The sequence below is a fragment of the Marmota monax genome, unplaced genomic scaffold (assembly GCF_021218885.2).
Source record: "Marmota monax isolate L192 unplaced genomic scaffold, Marmota_monax_Labrador192_F-V1.1 WCK01_AAM20220418_F8-fsc00171, whole genome shotgun sequence".
NCBI lineage: Eukaryota > Metazoa > Chordata > Mammalia > Rodentia > Sciuridae > Marmota > Marmota monax.
In genome coordinates this window covers 3,669,551-3,692,632 of record NW_026694658.1, presented here as the reverse complement: position 1 = coordinate 3,692,632, position 23,082 = coordinate 3,669,551, and the positions used below count along the sequence as shown (strand labels likewise).

Sequence of the window (23,082 nt, the reverse complement as noted above, 5' to 3'; positions counted from 1 at the left end):
AGAGTGGTCATTAACAAAATAATAAGCATTCTGAACATCTTCAATTTGAATCTTCAGGGAAGGAATTTATTGGCAGTATGAATATAGAGCAAGCAGAAGTTATATTTAGGAGTCACCCACAGAGGCTTGAGGCTTGGGAAACAAAAAAATATATTGAAGCAGGGCATACTGGCAGACACCAGTAATCTCAGCTACTTGGGAAGCTAAAGCAGGAGGACCACAAATTTGAGACCTGCCCAGGAAAGTAAGGGAGACACTGTCTACAAAAAAAAAAAAAAAAAAAAGAAAGTTGGGGATGTAGTTCAGTGGTAGAATGATTGTCTAAGCATGCCTGAGGTCCTAGATTCAATCCCTAGTATAGTATTAAAACCAAAGGTTAAAATATATATATATATATATATATATATATATATATATATATATATATATACACATATACATAAGAGAGAGAGAGAGAGAGAGAGAGAAAGAAATGCAGCAAGAACAATTTTAAGGAGACTGAGGGTTCCACTGCGCGACCAGCACGCTGTCTTCATACAAGTGGTTCGAAGCAATAGAAGTTAACTAGTGAGATCAAAATAAACACACAAACTCAATTTACCTTTTTTCTTTGACCAGGTCTGAGACAGCTCTCCCCTCTGGCTCCTGCCTAGAGCCACCCTGTGGGGCAGCAAGGTTTACACAGACTAGCAGGAGAGAGAGAGAGAGCAAGCCAGGGAGTGGCCTTTTATTGGGGAACAAGAAATTCAGGGGAAAATTCCTTCCAATGAAGGTCAAGGGAGAAGGCATTCCAAGGTCAGTGTCAGTCACACCCCAACACGGATGGGCTCTCGCACCTAGAGAGGGTGGGGATTAGTTCCAACACAGTTTAGCCAGACCGCCTCACACCCAATCAGGGAAGTGCCCAATCACGTGCGAGAATGGCTTCCCACAGAGGGTCAAAACTACCATTTAGAAAACAACTATAAAGGAAATCATAGAAGAAAAGCAGCATAATCTAGTTTTTTTCCTGGACTGTAAGCAAAACCACTTCAATACTAAAAAGAATTCGTTATGACCTCTTTATGATACTACCATTTCTTGAACACCACGGATTAACATCAGAACTCAGAGTCATTCCATGACAAGATGAGATAACATTAATTGCCTGAATTCTGAAGAAAATTAATACCTGATACTAAGGTATAACTTTTCTCTGTAATTAAAAATATTAAAATATTAAAAATAGACCAGACAATTTTAATGCAGCTATTCTCCCAACCTGTTTGTCAGCTGTTTTAAATTGTCAATTGGAAAATGCTGACAATGAATTTTAAAATCATATAAAAGTATAATTCTATAACCTGCAGATACCTTCCATGCATTTTTGCATTTTTCCCAGCATTTTCAGTGCCTAGCTTTTATTATACACACACACACACACACACACACAATTTATTTAAGGCTTACTAAATACAGTACCAAAACTTATGGTTAAATTTTTTTTTTTAATATTTATTTTTTAGTTTTCAGCGGACACAACATCTTTATTTGTATGTGGTGCTGAGGATCGAACCCAGGCTGCACACATGCCAGGCGAGCACGCTACCGCTTGAGCCACATCCCCAGCCCCTGGTTAAATTTTTTAATATCTTATTATCCTTCCAACTAGTCTCACACTGAAAAATTAATTGATTTGGTCAGGGTCACAGCTAGAATTTAAAAATCTAGTACAGTAGTCATCCTCCCTGCCAAGGTGGACGCCTCAAATTACAGATAATACCAAATTCTATATATACTATTTTTTCCTATGTCCTGATGCATTGCATCACCGCTTTGATAGTTAATTTTAGGCAACCTGACTGGATTAAGGAATACATATAGACTAAGGGTGTTTTCATAAGAGATTAGCATGTGAGTCTGGGTGAACAAAGTGAAGATCTTCCTTCATTGTAGATGAGCACCATCCTACTGGCTGGAGGCCAAGATAGACAAATACAGAAAGTGAATTAGTCCCTGTACCCAAGAACTGGGGTAGACTGTTCTCCTGCCTTGGATATCACAATGCTAAGCTTTTCGACCTCTGGAGTTCAGAACTTATCCCAGCAACTCTCTACCTCTAGGTTCCCAGACTTTTAGCCTTTTAGGAATTAAACCAGCTTCTGTTTTTTAGATAGCCTAATATAAAACTTCTCAGACACCACACATCATGAGTCAATTATCCTAAGAAATCTCCTCTGTGCATCTATATGCATATCCTGTTGGTTCTCTCTCTTTGGAGAACCCTAATACAAATGTGTGATCAGAATGTTCAATCTGATAACCCAGATGGCTATTGAATGACTAAGATAGGTAGTTTATACAACGTGAATACACACAACAAAGGGATGCAGTAGGATGGCACAAGATTTATCACATGAGCCAGAATAATGTGAAACTTAAAACTTACAAATTTTTTATATCCAGAATTTGACAGTTATTATTTTTGGACTGCAGTTGACCACAGTTAACTAAAACCATGGAAAACAAAACTGTAGCTAAAAGGGTTAACTACTGTACTTATATCTCAGGTGTGACTCCAAAGACCAATCTTTTTTTTTCTTTACTTTTATTTAATTATTTATATGTGATGCTGAGGATCAAACCCAGTGCCTCACACATGCTGAGCAAGTGTTCAGCAACTGAGCTACAGCCCCAGCCCCCAAAGCCCAATATTAACTATAAAACTGCAGCACCTGTTTCTCTTCTCCCCAATTTGGCATAGCTTCAGCATTTCCATAATAATTTCTTGACTATTCAATAATCTTATTATATAGATATACCATGATTTATTTTCCTATTCACCTACTACTAGCCAGATATACATATGTATTTATTAAGGATAAACCCAGAGCCTCACATATGGTAAGTATATGCACTACCACTGGGTTATACCTTCTATCCCACAATTTTTTTTGTGGGGGGGGGGGGGGTCCCAGGGATTGAACTCATATCCCAGCCATGTTTTTTTTATTTTTATTTAGAGACAGGATCTCACTGAGTTGTTTAGTGCCTCATTTTTTGCTGAGGCTGGCTTTGAACTCGCGTTCCTCCTGCCTCAGTCTCCAAGCCGCTGGGATTATAGATGTGCGCCAGCGCTCCCAGCCACAATTTTTTTTTTTTAATCTGTCCCTATTTTGGTTTTTTGTTTGTTTGTTTTTCTGGTTCTGGGGATCAAACCCAGGTCTTCCCACATGCTAGACAAGCACTCTACCACTGCTTTCTCAGTCCTGTCCCTACTTTGGACAATTACTTGTTGCCAATAGTTGTTTGAAAATAAGTAGGGAATTTGGCTTACACATATAAAACTGGCAAATATCAGATACATCTACATTTTTTTTTTTTAACTGAAACAGGGTCTTGCTATGTTGCCCAGGCTATCCTTGAACTCGAAATCCTCCTGCCTCAGTCTCTGGTTAGCTGGGAATATAGGCATGCACAACTACACCTGGCTTTCTTTCATACAAAATGAACAATTTCAGGGTTAGGGATGTAGTTCAGGTTAGGGATACAGGATGTATGAGATCCTGGGTTCAATCTTCACTGCTGCAAAAACAAACAAAAAACAGTAAGAAACATAAGATGAAGGAAAAGAAAGGGATTGTTGAAATACCACAGGAATAGTCTAACATAGCATTTGCAGAAAAGCTCATGTTGTTCAACATTAGCAGACAGAATAGGAAAAAAAAAAGTGAGGCTTTCACAGAAAAGCCAACTTATTACATTAATTAGGTTTAATGAGATTATACATCATATATTAATGGTCTCATCAATAATGATTCCAATCTATACTCAACATTTCAAAAAATGGAAGTTTTTGGGCTGGGGTTGTGGCTCGGTGGTAGAGCACTAGCCTCGCACATGTGAGGTACTGGGTTCAATCCTCAGCACCACATAAAAATAAATAAAGATATTGTGTCCATGTACAACTAAAATTTTTTTTAAATGTAAGTTTTATATAAATAAACAAATATATATATATATATATATATATATATATATATATATATATATAAACAATATGTTGCTTATTCTTTAATTTCTAAATCATACTCATTCACACACTGACTGCCTGAAATATACATAAACATTATTTTATGACAAGGTAGAATATCTACATTATCTCAACTATACAAAAAAAAAAAAAAAAAAAAAAAGGTCCAAAATAGTGTTAAGGGACTTCCTTGAGTTAAAAATGCAAAACTAAGTATATTGGGCTGGAGATATAGCTCGGTTGGTAGAGTGCCTGCCTCACATGCACAAAGCCCTGGGTTCAAACCCCAGCATCACCAAAAAATAAAAAAAGAAAACTGAATATATTTATAAATATATATTTAAATCCCTGCATTTCCATTCCACTTTTCTTTTTGGGGGAAGCATGGGGGCTAAATTTTATGTAGATAATATCTGGCTCTTATATTTCCACTCATATTAAAGACATATAAACTCCTCTCCTTTACCAGTCCCCCACCTCCAATTATCAAGTGTTAACAAGACATCTTCCTAAATTTCTCTGGAATGGATCTCTTCCTTAGTTTCCTTTTGCAAGTCCATTTCTTCATGAGTCTATTATGTGAGATTTTAATTGCTCTGTCACAGTTTTCTCTTCTTCAGTCAGTGGTGACAGCTAGAAAACAAATGACAAAATTTTTATTTCAAAAATCTTCAAAGACTGTTAAACTCTGCTTCATCATATCAAAAAATTTTATAGCAACAAAAGTTTATTTATTTTTTAAATATTTATTTAATTGTAGTTGGCCACAATACCTTTATTTATTTATTTTTATGTGGTGCTAAAATCATATAAGGCCTCGCACATACTAGGCGAGTACTCTACTGCTGAACTACAACCCCAGCCCCTCCACAAAAGTTTATACTATGCATGTAATCACCAATTTTAGGAAGACAGGGGAAAAAATAAATATTTCATTATCTACATACAAGTTATTATGATGTTTGAGATTCCAGAGAAATTGCAATACAAAGAAAGATGACCAAGAAATCAAACAATTTTAGAACTAAAGAAAACCAAATAAATCATGTTTGTATGTCACATTCTAAAAGTATTTTGAAAAGGAGATGTGAATAAAAATAGTCTCAAAATTTTCTCAGAGAAATAAGAGGCATGGGCTAAACTTGGAAGAATAATTAAAATGTATTTAACTGCAAATAATAAACATTTCAAAATAGATAAACTATAAAATATATTATCATTGCAAAATAAGTTCTGAAGAAAGAAAGACTTCAAAGCTGACTTAATTTGGTAACTGAACCATATTGAGGAAGTCCTCAAGATTTTCTCCAATGAAGAAACTTCCTAATTACCTACTTCCAAACTTGCCCTCCTCACATCATTGGGATATAAGCCCATTCCTGAACCAATGTGAATAAAAGGAAAATCCACTCCCCTTTCCAATCAAATATGTCCCTAGATCTAAGGATAGGAACAACTTCAACACAGTCATGCATCTCTGAGGGAAGACATGAATCCCAAGAAAATCTATACTCTGATATATTGGAAGGAAATAGATAACAGCCAGCCAACACTATCTACCAAAAGCAGGAAGAAGCAAGAGCAAAAGCTAGAAGAAGGAAAACAAAGGAAGTTATATAGAATTTTCACAAAGCACCAAACAGTCTGCATGAAACAAAGGGTTATATGGGGAAATAATAGGAGATACAACTTGAATCACTCAAATAGTTACAAATCTGCTTCATTATATAGGTCATCTCTAGAGAGACTGCTAAATCTGGAGCACCCAAGACCTACAGAATCAGAATCTCTAGGGCACTGCTGTCCAATAAAACTTTCCATGATGCTGAAAATATTCTATATCTGTACTGTCCAATTGAGAGGTGAGTAACTTGAATTTTCAATTTTGTGTAATTGATTACATTTATACAGCCACATAATGGCTCTTGGCAGCCTAGATGTCCAATAGAAGCTACACATATAGCTGGTGTGACTGACGAACTCCAAAATAATCACATGGATAAAATCATATGCCTTACTGCAACCCAAACAGTTACAGATTCACTGAGAACTAACAAGTCTTTCCAGAATATCATTTACTACCATTGATAGGAAATTCTGTCTCAGCACTAAAAATATAAACTTTAAAAAGAATTCTGGACCAAATTTACTGGGTTATTAACCTGTGAAAATTACTCTGGCTACTAGCCCATAATTGAAATATAATTTAGTACAGAGCTAGCAGATGAATACAGCGCAGGCAGCCCCACTTTGTTCACATACCCACTGCATAGACTATTTTCTGCCATTCCCAGATACAGTATAATACACCATGTTAAGTAGCCATTACCAATTAGCACCTGAGATAACAATTTATAGGACATCCTTCATCCATATAATTTAGTTCTACACTTTGATTTCTTCTATAAATAGCCTACATTTTCTTTCTAAACTCCCAATTTTCTTTGCTAATAAAGGAACATGATGCCAAATCCTTCAATTGTCTTAGTCCCTAGGTTAGCAGCTCATATCCTTTTTTCTATTCTAAGGTATCTTTAGACTACATCAGTGATAGAGACTCCCAATTACAAAGATTCCTATACTAAATGAGATGGGGATGGGGAATGGAATGAGAAAATGAAAAGGGAAATGGAAGTTTGGTCCACCCATGCCTGACAACTCAATTGAAAGAAAGCAGAATTAAAAGAAAAAAAAAAAGGGCTGGGACTTTTCAGTGCCAGAGCACTTGTCTAGCATGGTTTTGATACCTAGTAGACAGAGAAAAAAAAAAAAAAACAGTCACTGATATTAATGTTTTCTGTCTTCTAAGTCTTATTACTTTTTATAAGAACCAGCAGAGTGGGTACATCCAATAAACTATGGAGTAAGTTCTCTCTTTCATATGGTTAAGTAAGTTAACCATGTCACATTCATGTCTTATTTTAAAATACAAGGACATAAGAGCAATTACACTTCATACCTCAGGGTATCAAGAAAATCTCACCAGATACAATGGCACATGCCTATAATCCCAGAGGTTTGGGAGGCTGAGGCAGGAGGATCACCAGCCTCAGCAATTTGGTGAGGTCCTTAGCAAATTAACAAGGCCCTAAGCAACTTAGTGAGACCCTTTCTCAAAATAAAAAATAAGGTCTGGGATTGTGGCTCAGAGATAGAGCGTTTGCCTGACATGTGTGAGGCACTGGGTTCAATTCTTAGCACCACAGACCCATAAATAAATAAAATTTAAAAATTCATCAACAACTAATAAAGATATTTTAAATAAATAAATAAATAAAAATAAAAAATAAAAAGGGCTGGAAATATAGATCAGTGATAAACTGTCCCAATTAAATACCCAGTACCTCCCCACAAAAAAAAAAAAAAAAAAAAATCTCAATTTCGTAATACCCTGAGTTTGGTCCAGCACCAAGAAAGAAAGAAGAAAAATAAATAAATAAATAAATAAATAATCTCATTTATATCTACAGTTCAAACTAGCTGCTAAATTTTAAAATCCAAATTACTAAGGGATTTATTTATCTTTTAAAACAACATTCACAGCTAAAATTATACAAATCCAACTTGTCAACTGAAAACATTACCTCCAGATCTGTTTGCTTTTGTAGTTCTTCTATCATGGTCATAGTCTTATTCAAAGTAGCATAAATGCGGCTCTTAGTCTCTTTCTGCTCAATAGCAACTGGTTTAAAACGTGCATATAAAGATTGATAGCGAGACTTCATCGCTGACAATTCCTTTAGGACAGAAACTGGATTTTTCTACATCAGAAAAAAAGTTAATATATGTTAAATCATGAGATGGAAAACTTAGGTTCTTTTTTGAGAATTAAAGCATACAGCTGGGGATGGGGCTCAGTGGTAGCACATATGCCTGGCATGTGTGACGCACTGGGTTCAATTCTCAGCACCACATATAAATACATAAAAAAGGTCTATCAACAACTAAAAAAAATATTTTTTAAAAAGAGCATACAACACATTCTGTCAATCATTAAATTAAAAACTGTTCACATTTATGCAACCACGTAACAAAGGATGGGAGCTGGGAAAAAATAAGTGTAAGCCCTAGATCCTACTCTCAAGGAAATTATAGCTTAAAAGAACACAAATAGCCTGTATGTAGGGAAGAGACTGAGGACATAGCTCAATTGATAGAATGCTTGCCTCGAATGCACAAAGCCCTGGGTCTAATCCCTACTACCACAAAAAAATAATAATAATAATATATGTATATATATAATTATATATGACAATATTGTATAATATATAAAATAATGCATATATATATATATATATATATATCAATTTTAAGCAGAAAAGACGGTCCCTTTAGATATATACCATATGATGCCTAGTTCACGTTAATTAATTACACAGTATTTCTAATATGATTCTATTGGTGTTCAGAAGAAGATTAAAGGCACTATTTGGATTTGTTCCTAAAAGAAAAAAATAACTTGACACACTCCTGTAATTCCAGCTACTCCGGAGGCTAAGGCAGGAGGATCACAAGTCAAAGCTAATGAAGCCAGATTTAAAGTTAGGTAGTCAGTGTAGTTAGGTAAATCGGGTCTAATACCGAGTGAAATCTAAAATGGAGGCCATGCTGGCAATGATTCCGGGAAATGCAGGACAACTCAAGGAATGTTAATGAAGTCCGAAAAGGCCCTAGGCCAAAGTCCACCTCAAAGAAATGTTAATGAACAGCCCCCAGCAAAAAGGTGCTGACTCAGAAGTCCTTCCTGACCAGATTACTTCTTTGGCCCACCTGTGTCCCACCCCTAGGTCCTTCCCACCTACATTCCATCACTGAAAGAACTATAAAAAGGGGAGACAACATCCCTTCCACGGATTCCACCTCTTGGGTCCCCTTCTTCCTCCAGGAGAAGTCTTTTCTGCTGTCCTTTAATAAACTTCTAATTTCTACTCTGACCTTGCCTCGGCCTGCTTCTTTGGTGTTATTCTTCAACATTGGGGAAGCAAGAACTCGTCACCGGTCAACAGCGGTAACACTAGCATGGGCAACTTCAGGAGATCGTGAGTCAAAAAAAGGGTTGAGGTTGTATATGGTGGTACACCCCTATAATTCCATCCACTCAGGAGACTGAGGCCAGCTAGGGCTAAGTAACCTACACCCTTCTGAAAATAAAAAAAGGGCTGGGGGCTGAGATATAACTCTCGGTTGGTAGAGTACTTGCCTTGGATACAGAAAGCCCTACCACAATACCCAGTACCTAAAAAATTAATAATAACAATAAGATAACTTGAAACCACTTATAAAATTCTTGAACACTATCATAGGGCTAAAGTATATGAATATTAATTTATTTTATATACATAAAAATACAAAATTCAGGGCTAGGGCTGGGGCTCAGTGGTAGAGCGCCTGCACTGAATGTATGAGGCACTGGGTTAGATCCTCAGCACTACATAAAAATAAATAAATAAAGATATTGTGTCCATCTACAACTAAAAAAAAAAAACCAAAACTACAAAATTCACGCCAATTCAAACAACCATACTTATAAACTATGTTGGTTCTTCGAATTGTTTTCGCAATATAAATAGCTATTATTTCATAATAAGAAATCAATTAGTTTCTCTCTCCACTTGGTACTATAATTCTTTTCAATAAATCTCTGATGCTTCCAACCTATTGCAAACCTTCACTCCCTCTACTACCCATCCTCTCCTACTTGGCACATGACTTTACCAAATGCACTGCTATAAAGATAGAAAAGATCCACTAGAAACCCTATTTTCCTGGCTTTTCATGGTAAAATGAAAACATCTATGACTTTCTCAACTTTATTCACCCTAACACTACCACTACCAAATCCTCCCCCTATCCTTCAGAACCTTAAATTTTTCTTTATTTCAATGTTTTCTTTGGGGGGGTGGAGGTTACTAGAGATTGAACTCAGGGGCACTCAACCACTATGCCATATTTCCAGCCCTATTTTGTATTTTATTTAGAGACAGGGTCTTACCAAGTTGCTTAGTGCATTGCTGTTGCTGAGGCTGGCTTTGAAGTCACAATTCTACTGCCTCAGCCTCCTGAACCTCTGGGATTACACACCAGCTTATTTCAATAATTTTTTAACATTTCCCTTTATATAGACATAAAAATATATAGTTATATCTTCCCAACTTGGGGGGAGGGGAGATTAATCCTGTCTTGCTTCCATTTTCAGTTTAACACCAATTTATTTTTCTTACTCCATTTATCATCAAGCTTTAGAATTTATAATAATATACTTCCTCAGTTTAATATCAGGTGGGTGTAATGGTACAAAATTACAATTATCTTATATTAGACAACAGTGCCAAAAACATGCATAGGAGAAAACATAGCCTCTTCAACAAATGATGCTGGGAAAACTAGAAATCCATATGCAAAATGAAATTAAACCCCTATCTCTTACCATGAACAAAACTCAACTAAAAAATGGATCAATGACTTAGGAATAAAAGCAGAGACCCTGGGGCTGGGGATCTGGCTCAAGTGGTAGCATGCTCGCCTGGCATGCGTGCGGCCCAGGTTCGATCCTCAGCACCACATACAAACAAAGATGTTGTGTCTGCCCAAAACTAATAGAAGAAAAAGTAGGCCCTAATCTTCAACATGAGGAATTAGGCCCCAACTTCCTTAGTAAGACTCCTTTGGCGCAAGAATTAAAATCAAGAATCAATAAATGGAATGGACTCAAACTAAAAAGTTTCTTCTCAGCAAAAGAAACATCTGTGAGGTGAATAAAGAGCGTACATATTGGGAGCAAATCTTTACCCCTCACACATCAGATAGAGCACTAATTTCTAGGGTATATAAAGAACTCAAAAAGTTAAACACTAAAAAAAAAATAACCCAATCAATAAATGGGCCAAGGACCTAAACAGACATTTCTCAGAAAGTGATGTACAACCAATCAACAAATGTATGAAAAAATGTTCATCATCACTAGAAATTAGAGAAATGCAAATCAAAACCTCAGCCGCGCGACCAGCAGGCTAGCTTCATACTAGCGGTTCGAAGCATAGAAATTAACTAGTGAGATCAAAATAAACACACATAAATTCAAATTACCTTTTTCTTTGACCAGGTCTGAGACGGCTCGCCCCTCTGGCTCCTGCCTCGAGCCCCGCGGTGGGGTAGCAAGGTTTACAGACTAGCAGGAGAGAGAGAGGCAGGGCACGCCAGAGAGTGGCCTTTTACTGGGGAACAAGAAATTCAGGGGAAAATTCCATCCAATGAAGGTCGAGGGGGACAGCATTCCAAGGTCAGGGTCAGTGATTGGTCTCAGGGTCAATGGTCAGTCACACCCCCACACGGATGGGCTCTCGCACCTAGAGAGGGTGGGGATTAGTTCTGACAGTTTAGCCAGAATGCCTCACACCCAATCAGAGAGATGCCCAATCACGTGCGAGAATGGCTTCCCACATATTCCTCCCTTTTTTTCTTCTTCTTTTTTTTTCAGTTGTTCAAAACATTACATAGTTCTTGACATATCATATTTCATACATTTGATTCAAGTGGGTTATGAACCCTGATTTTTACCCCGTATACAGATTGCAGAATCTCATCGGTTACACATACACGTTTTTACATATTGCCATACTAGTGTCTTTTGTATTCTGCTGCCTATCCTATCCTCTATTATCCCCCCTTCCCTTCCCTCCCCTCCCATCTTCTCTCTCTACCCCATCTACTATAATTCATTTCTCTCCCTTGTTTTTTCCCCTTTCCCCTCACTTCCTCTTATATGTAATTTTGTATAACAATGAGGGTCTCCTTCCATTTCCATGCAATTTCCCTTCTCTCTCCCTTTCCCTCCCAACTCTCATCCCTGTTTAATGTTAATCTTCTTCTTATGCTCTTCCTCCCTGCTCTGTTCTTAGTTGCTCTCCTTATATCAAAGAAGACATTTGGCATTTGTTTTTTAGGGATTGGCTAGCTTCACTTAGCATAATCTGCTCTAATGCTATCCATTTCCCTGCAAATGCCAGGATTTTGTCATTTTTTAGTGCAGAGTAATACTCCATTGTGTATAAATGCCACACTTTTTTTATCCATTTATCTATTGCGGGGCATCTAGGTTGGTTCCACAGTCTAGCTATTGTGAATTGTACTGCTATGAACATCGATGTAGCAGTATCCCTATGGTACGCTCTTTGAAGGTCTTTAGGGAATAGTCCGAGAAGAGGAATAGCTAGGTCAAATGGTGGTTCCATTCCCAGCTTTCCAAGGAATCTCCATACTGTTTTCCAAATTGGCCACACCGATTTGCAGTCCCACCAGCAATGTACAAGTGTACCCTTTTCCCCACATCCTCGCCAACACTTCTTGTTGTTTGATGTCATCATGGCTGCCAATCTTACTGGAGTGAGATGGTATCTTAGGGTGGTTTTGATTTGCATTTCTTTGACTGCTAGAGGTGGTGAGCATTTTTTCATGTACTTGTTGATTGATTGTATGTCCTCCTCTGAGAAGTGTCTGTTCAGGTCCTTGGCCCATTTGTTGATTGGGTTGTTTGTTTTCTTATTGTTTAATTCTTTGAGTTCTTTGTATACTCTGGATATTAGGGCTCTATCTGAAGTGTGAGGAGTAAAAATTTGTTCCCAGGATGTAGGCTCCCTATTTACCTCTCTTATTGTTTCTGTTGCTGAGAAAAAACTTTTTAGTTTGAGTAAGTTCCATTTGTTGATTCTTCCCTTTTTTTCTTAAAAATCAGGCAGTGGTTCACTCTTTCGAGTTTCTGCATTCTTGTTCCGAAGACTCGCCATCCTATAATTACAACACAAAAGAGAATTAACAGCAAAGAGAACAATCCAATGATGTACCAGGCCGAGTGTTTAAGAATATTTCCAGGGTTAAATCCATTTAACTGCTTCAATATTTGGTTAGCCAAAGAATAAGGATCCGAAAAATCAGCTCTATTATTTTGAATGTCTTGGATATGGTGATGAAGTTCCAAAAGATCTAAGCTATTATTATTATTTTACCAAATACCTAACAAATGGTTTTTAACCTTCTCCCAATCCCAGAGAAAAGCATTGTACTTGGCAGCTGTAACACACACATATTTATAATTTACGTGGCATTTAAGCCTTTCCTTAAACTTTAAACCTGATGTTTCATTACCTATGTCTATAACAGTCGCCTCTAAGGCGTTTGATTTAGTCTCAAACCTTTCATCAATATTTACTTGATTACGCAGAGCCTTGGAAGTATTTTGAGCTAAATTATTAAGAAATTTTGCATGTTGAATATTTTGAGAAATGTCAGAGAGGCAGAAACACTGGATGCAATAAAAGAAACTAATGCCAAAACACCAACAATTATAATTCCAATAGCACATTTAGGTCTTGCTAGCTGGGCATGAATTTGCTGCAAGACTTGTAAACCAGCATCAGCATACCATGGCTCTGAAATATTAGCAGGTAATAAAACAAAAGAGGGCTGATGAAGTATCAGCACTCCTTTTCCTCCATTATACCTAGTAATACAATTGGTTAGGTTACATTTGTTACATGTAACAACATATCTGTCATCTATCCATTTAACTTTTACATTTCCAATAATTAAAACATAAGGAGCTTGGACACAGGCTCGTAAACCATAGCAAGATCCCTCCTTACAGTTCTTGCCAACAAATTTTGGTAAAGGCTTGTCTGTAAAATGTAAGAATTCTGAGGCAGCAATTAAGCGCCAAACATCTTTTTGAATACCACCCTCACTGTAAGTCAAAATATTACTAACAAATCCTGCAGGTGTCATAGCAGAATTTTTTCGTAATTGTCTCTTATCAATTTTTGGAGACCAGTCTAAAATATACCCACTATCTTTAGACAACTTATGTTGTACAGGAAAAGTATTTACACAATCCATCCATCTAGGAAAGGTGCCAATCTCAATTGTAGAACTACTTGGACAGTGGGGTATCTGTGGAGGTTTTGCAGAAATGACTGGTTTGTTATGGGAAAGTCCCATCTTAATTACTGATCTAGTATAAGGTTTTAAGTCTCCATAAATAGAATAATTGGTCAGTCTAGGTCTATCAATCGCTGTCTTTTCCTCAAATGATACTTTCAGACAGCCAGCATGTTTATCGTGGGACCAACAGAAAGATAATTGGGCACTGTAGCCAGAATAATTAAATCTAGTCACATGATTGGGAGTAATATGAGTATCTGTAAATCCTCCCATCATGAATGAGTCATTAGTAAACACTGGAATAGATTCTCCAGTCCACACAGCTGGGTGTACCAGGGCTGGATCTGGGAAATATGTCCAGTAAATATCTGTCTGGTTCCCCTTTACCTGACAGCCCAGCAGGGCAATTACTGTTGCTACCATCAAGACTGGGGTCCTGTTTTTGCCTAGGAGTCGAATTATTCGGGAAGCCTGTGTTGTTAGCTTCTTCACGACTTCCCATGAAATCAGCTTTTCAGCTGGGTCAATCTGGTTTCTCTTCGTCTTTTTCCGATATCTCTTCCTTTTGAATGGGGGCTTCTCCAGGTAGATCTTCAGTCGCTTGAATCTTGGTTCTACCTCTTCCATATCTGATTGCGCGTTCAGGCACCCAGATAGGACGAAAAGCACCTTCTGGAAAAATACAAGCATGACCTCTGCCCCACATAATCACTGGGTCTGGGCCTTTCCATTGACCAGTCTGTAAATCTTTCTACAAAACTCTGCCTAAAGGGCCTGTTATTGTGGGAGACATTTGTCCCTCAGCTGCAGTGTGACCTTCTACGTCATAGTTTAAAAAATTTAAACGAACAAGGCATGATTGAGGCTATTTTGGGGAGTCATAAACCTATTCTGCCCCTTTAATTTTTGTAATTGAAGCTTAATAGATAAATGAGCTCGTTCCACAATGGCTTGACCTTGGGGGTTATAAGGAATTCCTGTTTTACGATTAATTTGAAACTCTTGGCAAAATTGTTGAAAAGAAGAGCTTACATAAGCTGGTGCATTATCTGATTTGATCTGTATAGGGCACCCTAACACAGCAAAGGCTGCTAGGCAAAGAGAAATTACATGTTGAGTATTTTCCTTTGTATGTGCTGTGGCAAAAATAAATCTGGAATATGTATCAACTATTACATGTACATAACATTGCTTACCAAATTAAGAAATATGAGTTACATCCATTTGCCATATTTGATTTGCTTTTAATCCATGGGGATTTAACCCTGATGGTGGAGATGGAGTGTGACTAACACACTTAGGGCACTGACTTACAATTTGACAAGTTTGTTCTCTGGTAATATTAATATTTTTTAGTTAAGCTAGAAGCATTTTGATGATGCAAGGAATGGGAAGCTTGTGCACAATCATATGGAGACATCTGTTGACAGATAGCTTCTAATTTATCAATCTTGTCATTACCTGAAGCTAAAGGTCCTGAAAAATTAGTATGAACCTGTATGTGTCCTATGAAACCTGGGTATTTTCGCATTTGCACTGCCTTTTGTAAATTATGAAATAATTCAAATAATTCTTGTGATGAAGTACACCCAATAACTGAAGTTTCAATATTTTTGGTAACTCCGACTGCATATAAGCTGTCAGAATAAATATAAATAGGCTCATTTGCAAGGTAATTTAAGGCACAAATCAAAGCTTGAAGCTCTGCTCTCTGGGCAGAATTATATGAAGTTTGCATTACATCTGTGTAAACACGACTATAAAAACCTGCTTTACCTGAGCTTGAACCATCAGTGAACACCGATAAAGCTTCATCTATAGGGTGGACACGCACAATCTTTTGAAAAATGAGTGATGTTAATAATGCAAATTGAATAATTTTATCACGAGGGTAATGACAATCTATCTGTCCAGGAAAATCAGCAAAAGCTATCTGCCATAAGCTAGAAGTTTGAAAAAGCCAATTTATTCTGTTGAACAGAAAATGGAATAATTATGATATCAGGCTCATATCCAATTAATTGTAAAATCCTTGTTCTACCTTTAATGACTAATTGAGCAATAGAGTCATGAAAAGGAATCAATGTTTTTTAAGGGGAGTGGGCTAAATAAATCCACTCAATAACTCCAATCTTTGCCATATGGCTCCTGTTGGGGTATGCTCAGTTGGAAATATTAATAAATACACTATTTCTTTAGGATCACCTCTAGTAAGTTGTGCATTTTTAATTGCATTTTCAACCCTTTTTAAAGCTGCTCTAGCCTCTAAGGTCAGCTGATGTGGAGAGGTTGGAGAAGGATTTCCTTGTAATATCTGAAATAAAGGACTTAATTTGGAAGTAGTTAGTTTTAAGGATGGCCTCAGGCAATTAATGTCTCCTAATAGTTTTTGAAAATCATTAAGGATATGTAACTCCTTAATTCTTATCTGAAGATTTTGAGGACGGATTGTACGTCCTTGAATTATCTGACCTAAATATTGAAAGGGAGGCATCTTTTGTATTTTTTGAGGAGCAATGCATAAACCCATTGCTGTAAGTGAAGTCTCTGAGTAAAAATTTCTGAAAGTACCTCTGGATTAGCATGAACCAATAATATATCATCCATAAAATGAATAATATACACATCAGGAAAGCTATTTCTTATAGGAGCTATCACCTGATCAACATATTTCTGGCATAAGGTAGTACTGTTACACATTCCCTGGGGGAGTACTTTCCAGCAATATCTTTTAACAGGTTCCTTTAAATTAATTGCCGGGACAGTGAAGGCAAATTTTTCACAATCTCCAGGATATAACCTTATAGAGAAAAAACAATCTTTTAAATCTATTATCATCAAGCTATAGTTTAAAGGGATGGCTGTGGGGAAAGGAAGTCCTGGCTGTAATGATCCCATAGGCTGAATTGCATGATTTATTCCCTTAAATCCTGTAAAAATCTCCAATTTCCTGACTTTTTCTTAATAACAAAAATAGGTGTGTTCCAAAGACTGTGTGTTGGTTCTATATGACCAGCCTGAAGTTGTTCCTCAACTAACCTATGGATTATTTTAAGTTTTTCCCCTGAGATGGGCCACTGAGAAATCCATATAGGCTCCTCTGTGAGCCAGGTAATTTTTTCAGCTGTCTTTAGGATCGGGGAAACACTCAGGGCCCCTAGTAAAAATTTTGGTTTGGAGCATTTACTAATCTTTGCCGTGGAGACTGGTTTGTAAGCAGATACTCTCCCTGAAAGGTTTCCTTATCATCTCCAGGAAAAAAACCCTGATTAACTTCCTCAATTGATAGTACAGAATTTGAAGTTACTAATAACAATCCCATTTTTGCTAAAATATCCTTTCCCCATAGGTACACTGGTAAAGACTCTAACACATAAGGTTTAAAAACTCCCCTGTTCCCATCAGAATCTTCCCAACGGAGATAATTTGCACTTTGAGCAGGCTCTGAAATTTGTCCAATTCCCTCTAGGTTAGCTGGGGCTACATGTAAGGGCCAATTCCGAGGCCAGAATCTACTAGAAAAGACAGAAATATCAGCACCTGTGTCGAGAATTCCTTTGATATTTTTATGATTAATTTTAAGTATCAATAAAGGGCGTTCTTGTCGCACTAATTGAGACCAGTACACTCTGTCTGGCAGTTTAGAAACTGAATTTACTTGCGGATGTTCATCCGAATCACAGGGCAATAAAGTCAATTGGGCAAATGCATCCTTTGGAGTAAGCCTTAGGGCATAATTAGACCTCACAGCAACATTTAATTGTCCTTTAAAATTTGAATCTATCACTCCATATTACCTCAATGGCTCATTTTAAATTATTACATCCCAAAATTAAATCTATACTATTTTTAGGAAGCGGCCCAAAAATCCCAGTAGGGATTTGTTTTGGCCCTGATTCAGGATTCAATTCAATTGTCGTTGAGGGTTGTAAGGAAACTGTCTGTGATTTATGTTCCAGTAGAAATGGCGGGCCGTCCTGGTCGGCGCCAGTGACATCACACTGTGCGAACCCTCCTACAATTCCCCATATTTTTGCTCGGCCTGGGGAGCGGCCGATCAGAAGTTTTTTGTTCTCCTGCTAAGAGGAAATGATGGCGAGAAGGCGGGCTGATCCGCGCCCTCTTGATCTGCCACATGGGGATGAGTCCTGCAATATCTATTATCAACAGCAGATGGAGCCCTGAACTTAAAATTACCAGTATGACATTCTCTCGAAAAATGGCCGTCCCTACCACAGAGATAACATCTCCCACGGGGTTTTCGTACCAATTCCTGCGGTTGTAGGGTTTGCTTTAGGACCGCGGCTAACAGTACTGTCTGCAAATGGGTGGAATCAATCTCAGAACACAAGCGGATAAACTCAGAAACTGTTCCCTTTTTCCGAGGGGTCTGAGAATATCCTGACAACATTTATTCGCATTTTCAAATGCCAATTGCTTAACAATAAACTCACAAGCTCCTGGGTCTCCAATAGACCAATTTGCTGTCTGGTACAGCCGAGCTACCAAATCCGAATACGGCTCACTGGCACCTTGTTTGACTAAACTGGACTGGTCCTTGGGAATTATTTGTTTCCAGGCACGATTAGCACAGTCAGTTATCTGATCATACACTGCAAATTCACAGTTTAACTGTCTTTCCAAATCAGCAAATTCACCCGTTCCTAAAAACATTTCTACTGGGGTCTGCAAATTGTGTCTTCTATTCTTTTCTGCTTGTTCAGTACAAAAATCAGCCCAGCAAGACCGCCAAAGTAAAAAGTCTCCGCCACTCAAACAAGATCTGGCTAATGAAACCCAATCACTAGGTGGAAGTGGTTGTGAGGATATGGTATCAATCAAATTTTGTACAAAAGGTGAATTCGGACCATAAGTCTCACAAGCACTCTTCAATTCCTTAATAGTCTTAAATGGAATTATAGCGTGAACTCAAACCCTTTGGTCCTGGTCACTAAACTGCTCAAAAACTGGGAAAAGTTGAAAACCGCTAATGTCCTCTCCAGCCTCCTGCGCTTTCTTAATGCCTCGCTGGAACGGGGTAAGAAAAGTCATTGTTAATTCGGAGTACCTGTTAAATTTTGTCCTTTTAGCAGATAATGGCCAAAAATTCTAATAGCATGGGCAGGTGGTGTTAAACACAGTCTGTTAAAATTTCCCTGTAAGTTCTGAATTTCAATGTCTGATTCCTCTTCCTCAGACTGCGACTCGTGGGAAGAATCTCCGCCATCGCCATTTTGAAATTGGGCTCCTAAGCCACGTGGTGGAGAAGGGCTCTGTACCTCTCTAGGAATTTCTTCCAGATTTTCCTCTCCAGGAGGATTGTCTATCTCTTCTGGAGGGCTCTATGACTGCGGATGTTTCCTCTCTGTGACCCTGACTTCTAGGATCTTCCTCCAGGCTACCCTGATCTTGTTCCTGCAAGTTTAAGGTCACATTCCTAACTTTTGGTTTAGCCCCAAGAGCTTTCCTTTAAAACGGCTCAAGGGAAAAGAAATTAACTTAGCCTCAGGCAGATTTTCCATTTGAATAGACTTAATAGCTCTCTGAATGCCTTTCAATAGATCTTCAGGGGGCCATGAGCTATGGTCCAAGTAGTCAAAAAGACAAATTTCTAAGGCCGTCCAAGTTTTTTGAATATTCTCAATGCCTCCAGGTAATTCATTAGAAAGGCAAATTTTTGTAATTTCCTCCCTGATTTCTCCCCAGTATGTAAATTTGGCAAATCTTGGTCACAATAAACAAGGACAAAATTCACCTACAACCTTTAAGAATTGTAATAACTGAGTCTTTTTTATCCGTTTTCCTTTCTGATTAATTATGGTTTCTAAAATAGTCAAATACATGTCCTTATCACTAGAAGTTGAATTTCCCATTTTAAATAATTTAACGTGTCATCCCTTCAGTACCTCCAGGTACTTTTGTGACCCAAAATTGTCACCAATTCCTTTATCTTTATAGCGCGCTCCCACTCAATCTAGTTAATCTAAAATGCTCTCTTGTGGGCGCCAATTCAGCCGCACGACCAGCATGCTAGCTTAATACTAGAGGTTCGAAGCACAGAAGTTAACTAGTGAGATCAAAATAAACACACATAAACGCAAATTACTTTTTTCTTTGACCAGGTCTGAGATGGCTCTCCCCTCTGGCTCCTGCCTCGAGCTACCCGGTGGGGCAACAAGGTTTACACAGACTAGCAGAAGAGAGAGAGGCAGGGCACGCCAGAGAGTGGCCTTTTATTGGGGAACAAGAAATTCAGGGGAAAATTCCATCCAATGAAGGTCCAGGGGGACAGCATTCCAAGGTCAATGATCAGTCACACCCCCACAAGGATGGGCTCTCGCACCTAGAAAGGGTGGGGATTAGTTCTGATACAGAATGCCTCACACCCAATCAGGGAGGTGCCCAATCACATGCGAGAATGGCTTCCCACAAAAACCACTCTAAGATTTCATCTCACTTCAATCAGAATGGCAGCTATTATGAATACAAACAACAATAAGTGTTGGTGAGGATGTGGGGGAAAAGGTACACTCTTACACTGCTGGTGGGACTGCAAATTGGTGCAGCCAATGTGGAAAGCAGTATGGAGATTTCTTGGAAAATTGGGAATGGAACCACCATTTGACCCAGCTATCCCTCTCCTTGGTCTATACTAACAGGACTTAAAAACAGCATACTACAGGAACACAACCAAATCAATGTTTATAGCAGCATAATTCACAATAGCTAAAATGTGTAACCAACCTAGATGCCCTTCAATAGATGAATGGATAGGTGCTGGGGCTGAATGAAGCTCAGTGATAGAGCACCTGCCTTGCATGTGTGAGGCACTGGGTTCAATCCTCAATACCACATAAAAATAAAGAGATTGTGTCCAAATACAACTAAAAATATATTTTTTAAAAAAATAGATGAATGGATTAAAAAATGTGGCATATATACACAATAGAATATTACTCAGCAATAAAAGAGAATAAAATCATGGCATTTACAGGTAAATGGATGGAGTTATAGAAGATAATGCTAACTGAAGTTAGCTAATCCCAAAAACCCAAATGCCGAATGTTTTCTCTGCTATAAGGAAGCTGATTCATAGTGAAGGAGGGAGAGGGAGCATGGGAGGAATAGAGGAACTCTAGATAGGGCAGAGGGGTTGGAGGGGAAAGGGAGGAGGCATGGGGTCAGAAATGATGGTGAAATGTGATGGTCATTATTATCCATAGTACATGTATGAAGACACTAATTGGTATGAATATACTTTGTATACAGCCAGAGATATGAAAAATTGTGCTCTATATGTGTAATAAGAATTTTAGGGCTGAGGTTGTGGCTGAGCGGTAGAGCACTTGCCTAGCGCATGCAAGGCCCTGGGTTTGATCCTCAGCACCACATGAAAATAGATAAATAAAATAAAGGTATTGAATCCAACTACAACTAAACACTAAATATTAAAAAAAATTGTAATGCATTCTGCTGTCACATATAAATTAAAAAATTAATTAAAAAAAATATCAGCTGGGTGCAGTGGTACATGTCTATAATCCCAGTAACTCGGGAGGCTGAGGCAGAGGGATTTCAAGTTCAAGGCCAGCCTTGGTAACTTAGTGAGACCCTGTCTCAAAATAAAAAAATAAAAAGGACTGGGGATGTTGTCCAGTGGTCAAAAGGTCAGTCTTATAGCAGAGCACATAACTCAGTTATAGACCATATGCTTAGCATGCCCCAGACCACAGGTTCAATCTCCAGTACCAAAAAATAGTTGAGTTTAGTATACAGTATATAATTTTTCAGTCCTATTCACTTTCCTTAAATTCATTTCTGGCCTATATTCTTAAAATGAACTCTTGGGGCCCAGTGTGATGGCACACACCTATCTCCAGTTCTAGAACACCCCTGGGTTCAATCGCTAGTACCCAAAAAAATATTAAAAAAAAAAAAAAATTCTTGCTGGTTGTGTGGCATGTATCTGTAATCCGAGTGGCTAGGGAGGCTGAGGCCAGCCCCAGCAACTTAGCAAGGACCTTAGCAACTCAGCAAGATCCTATCTCTAAATAAAATACAAAAAAGGGCTGGGGATATGGCTCAGTGGTTAAGCAACCTTGGGTTCAATCTCCAGTACCAAAAAAAAAAAAAAAGAAAGAAAGGATCCCATCAAGTGACAGAATAATTAATGAAGAAATCTAAACAATAAAATAAAAAAATCCAGCACAAATAAAATATTCCCAAAGTTCTAAGAGATGGGGGAGGGTACAAGAGAAACAGATGCATGAAGAAGAGCACACACAAAATTTCTGGAATTAGAATGACATTTATTTCTCAACAGCAACCCTACAAGCTAGGAAACAACAAAACAATGATATTAAAATTAAGAGAAAATAATCTTGCTGGGTGAAGTTACATAAGCTTGTAATCCCAGCTCCCTGAGAAGCTGAGGCAGGAGGATTGCAAGTTCAAGTACAGCCTGGACCATGTAGCTAGACCCTGTCTCAATATTAAATAAAAAATATAAAGTAACTGAATGAGTGAGCACCTCATCTGGGTTCAATTCCCACTACTTCAATTAAAAAAAAAAAAAAAAATCTCCAATCTACCAAACCACTCATCAGGAATGGAGGCTGAATTAGTCATGTGCTCATAGGAAAAATGAAGCAAGTTATGAAAAAAGAATAAGCAGCCAAGCATAGTGGTCCACACCTATAATCTCAGCTACTTGGGAGGCTGAAGTGGGAGGCCAGCCTGGGCAATTTAGTGAGACCCTCTCTCAAAGTAAAAAATAAAAAGAGCTGAAGATATTTGTAGCTCTGTGTTTAAGCCCTAGTATCACAAATGAATAAATAAATAAAACAAAAGGAAAAGCAGGAATGTATTCAACAGGGATTAGACAGAAGCAATATTTAGAATCATAACATAAATTTTGAATATTGATTTATCCACAAATATGAAGATTAAAATAAATATGGGTAGTATTTCATCTTCATCATCTATACCAAGAATTACTGTTAATAAACAGCTCATGAAGAGCACTTCCTATGGATCAAACAATTCTAAACACATTGCATATGTTAATTAATTTTATTCTCTTTCAACCTATGGACTATGAGAATAGCCCCATTTTATAATACAGGGAAGTTAACTGG

General features: G+C 37.8%; 1 protein-coding gene across 1 annotated transcript in view; it reads right to left on the bottom strand.

The window, feature by feature from the left end:
• Positions 1 to 3,649: 3,649 nt before the first annotated feature.
• Positions 3,650 to 23,082, bottom strand: part of Ska2 (spindle and kinetochore associated complex subunit 2) — a 39,322-nt gene continuing 19,889 nt past the window's right edge. The window contains exons 3-4 of the mRNA XM_046423274.2: positions 7,597 to 7,773; positions 3,650 to 4,645 (exon numbers count right to left, since the gene is read on the bottom strand). Of these exons, the coding sequence (XP_046279230.1) occupies positions 4,577 to 4,645; positions 7,597 to 7,773 (246 nt within the window). The 3' untranslated portion in view covers positions 3,650 to 4,576. The remainder of the gene's footprint in view (positions 4,646 to 7,596; positions 7,774 to 23,082) is intronic.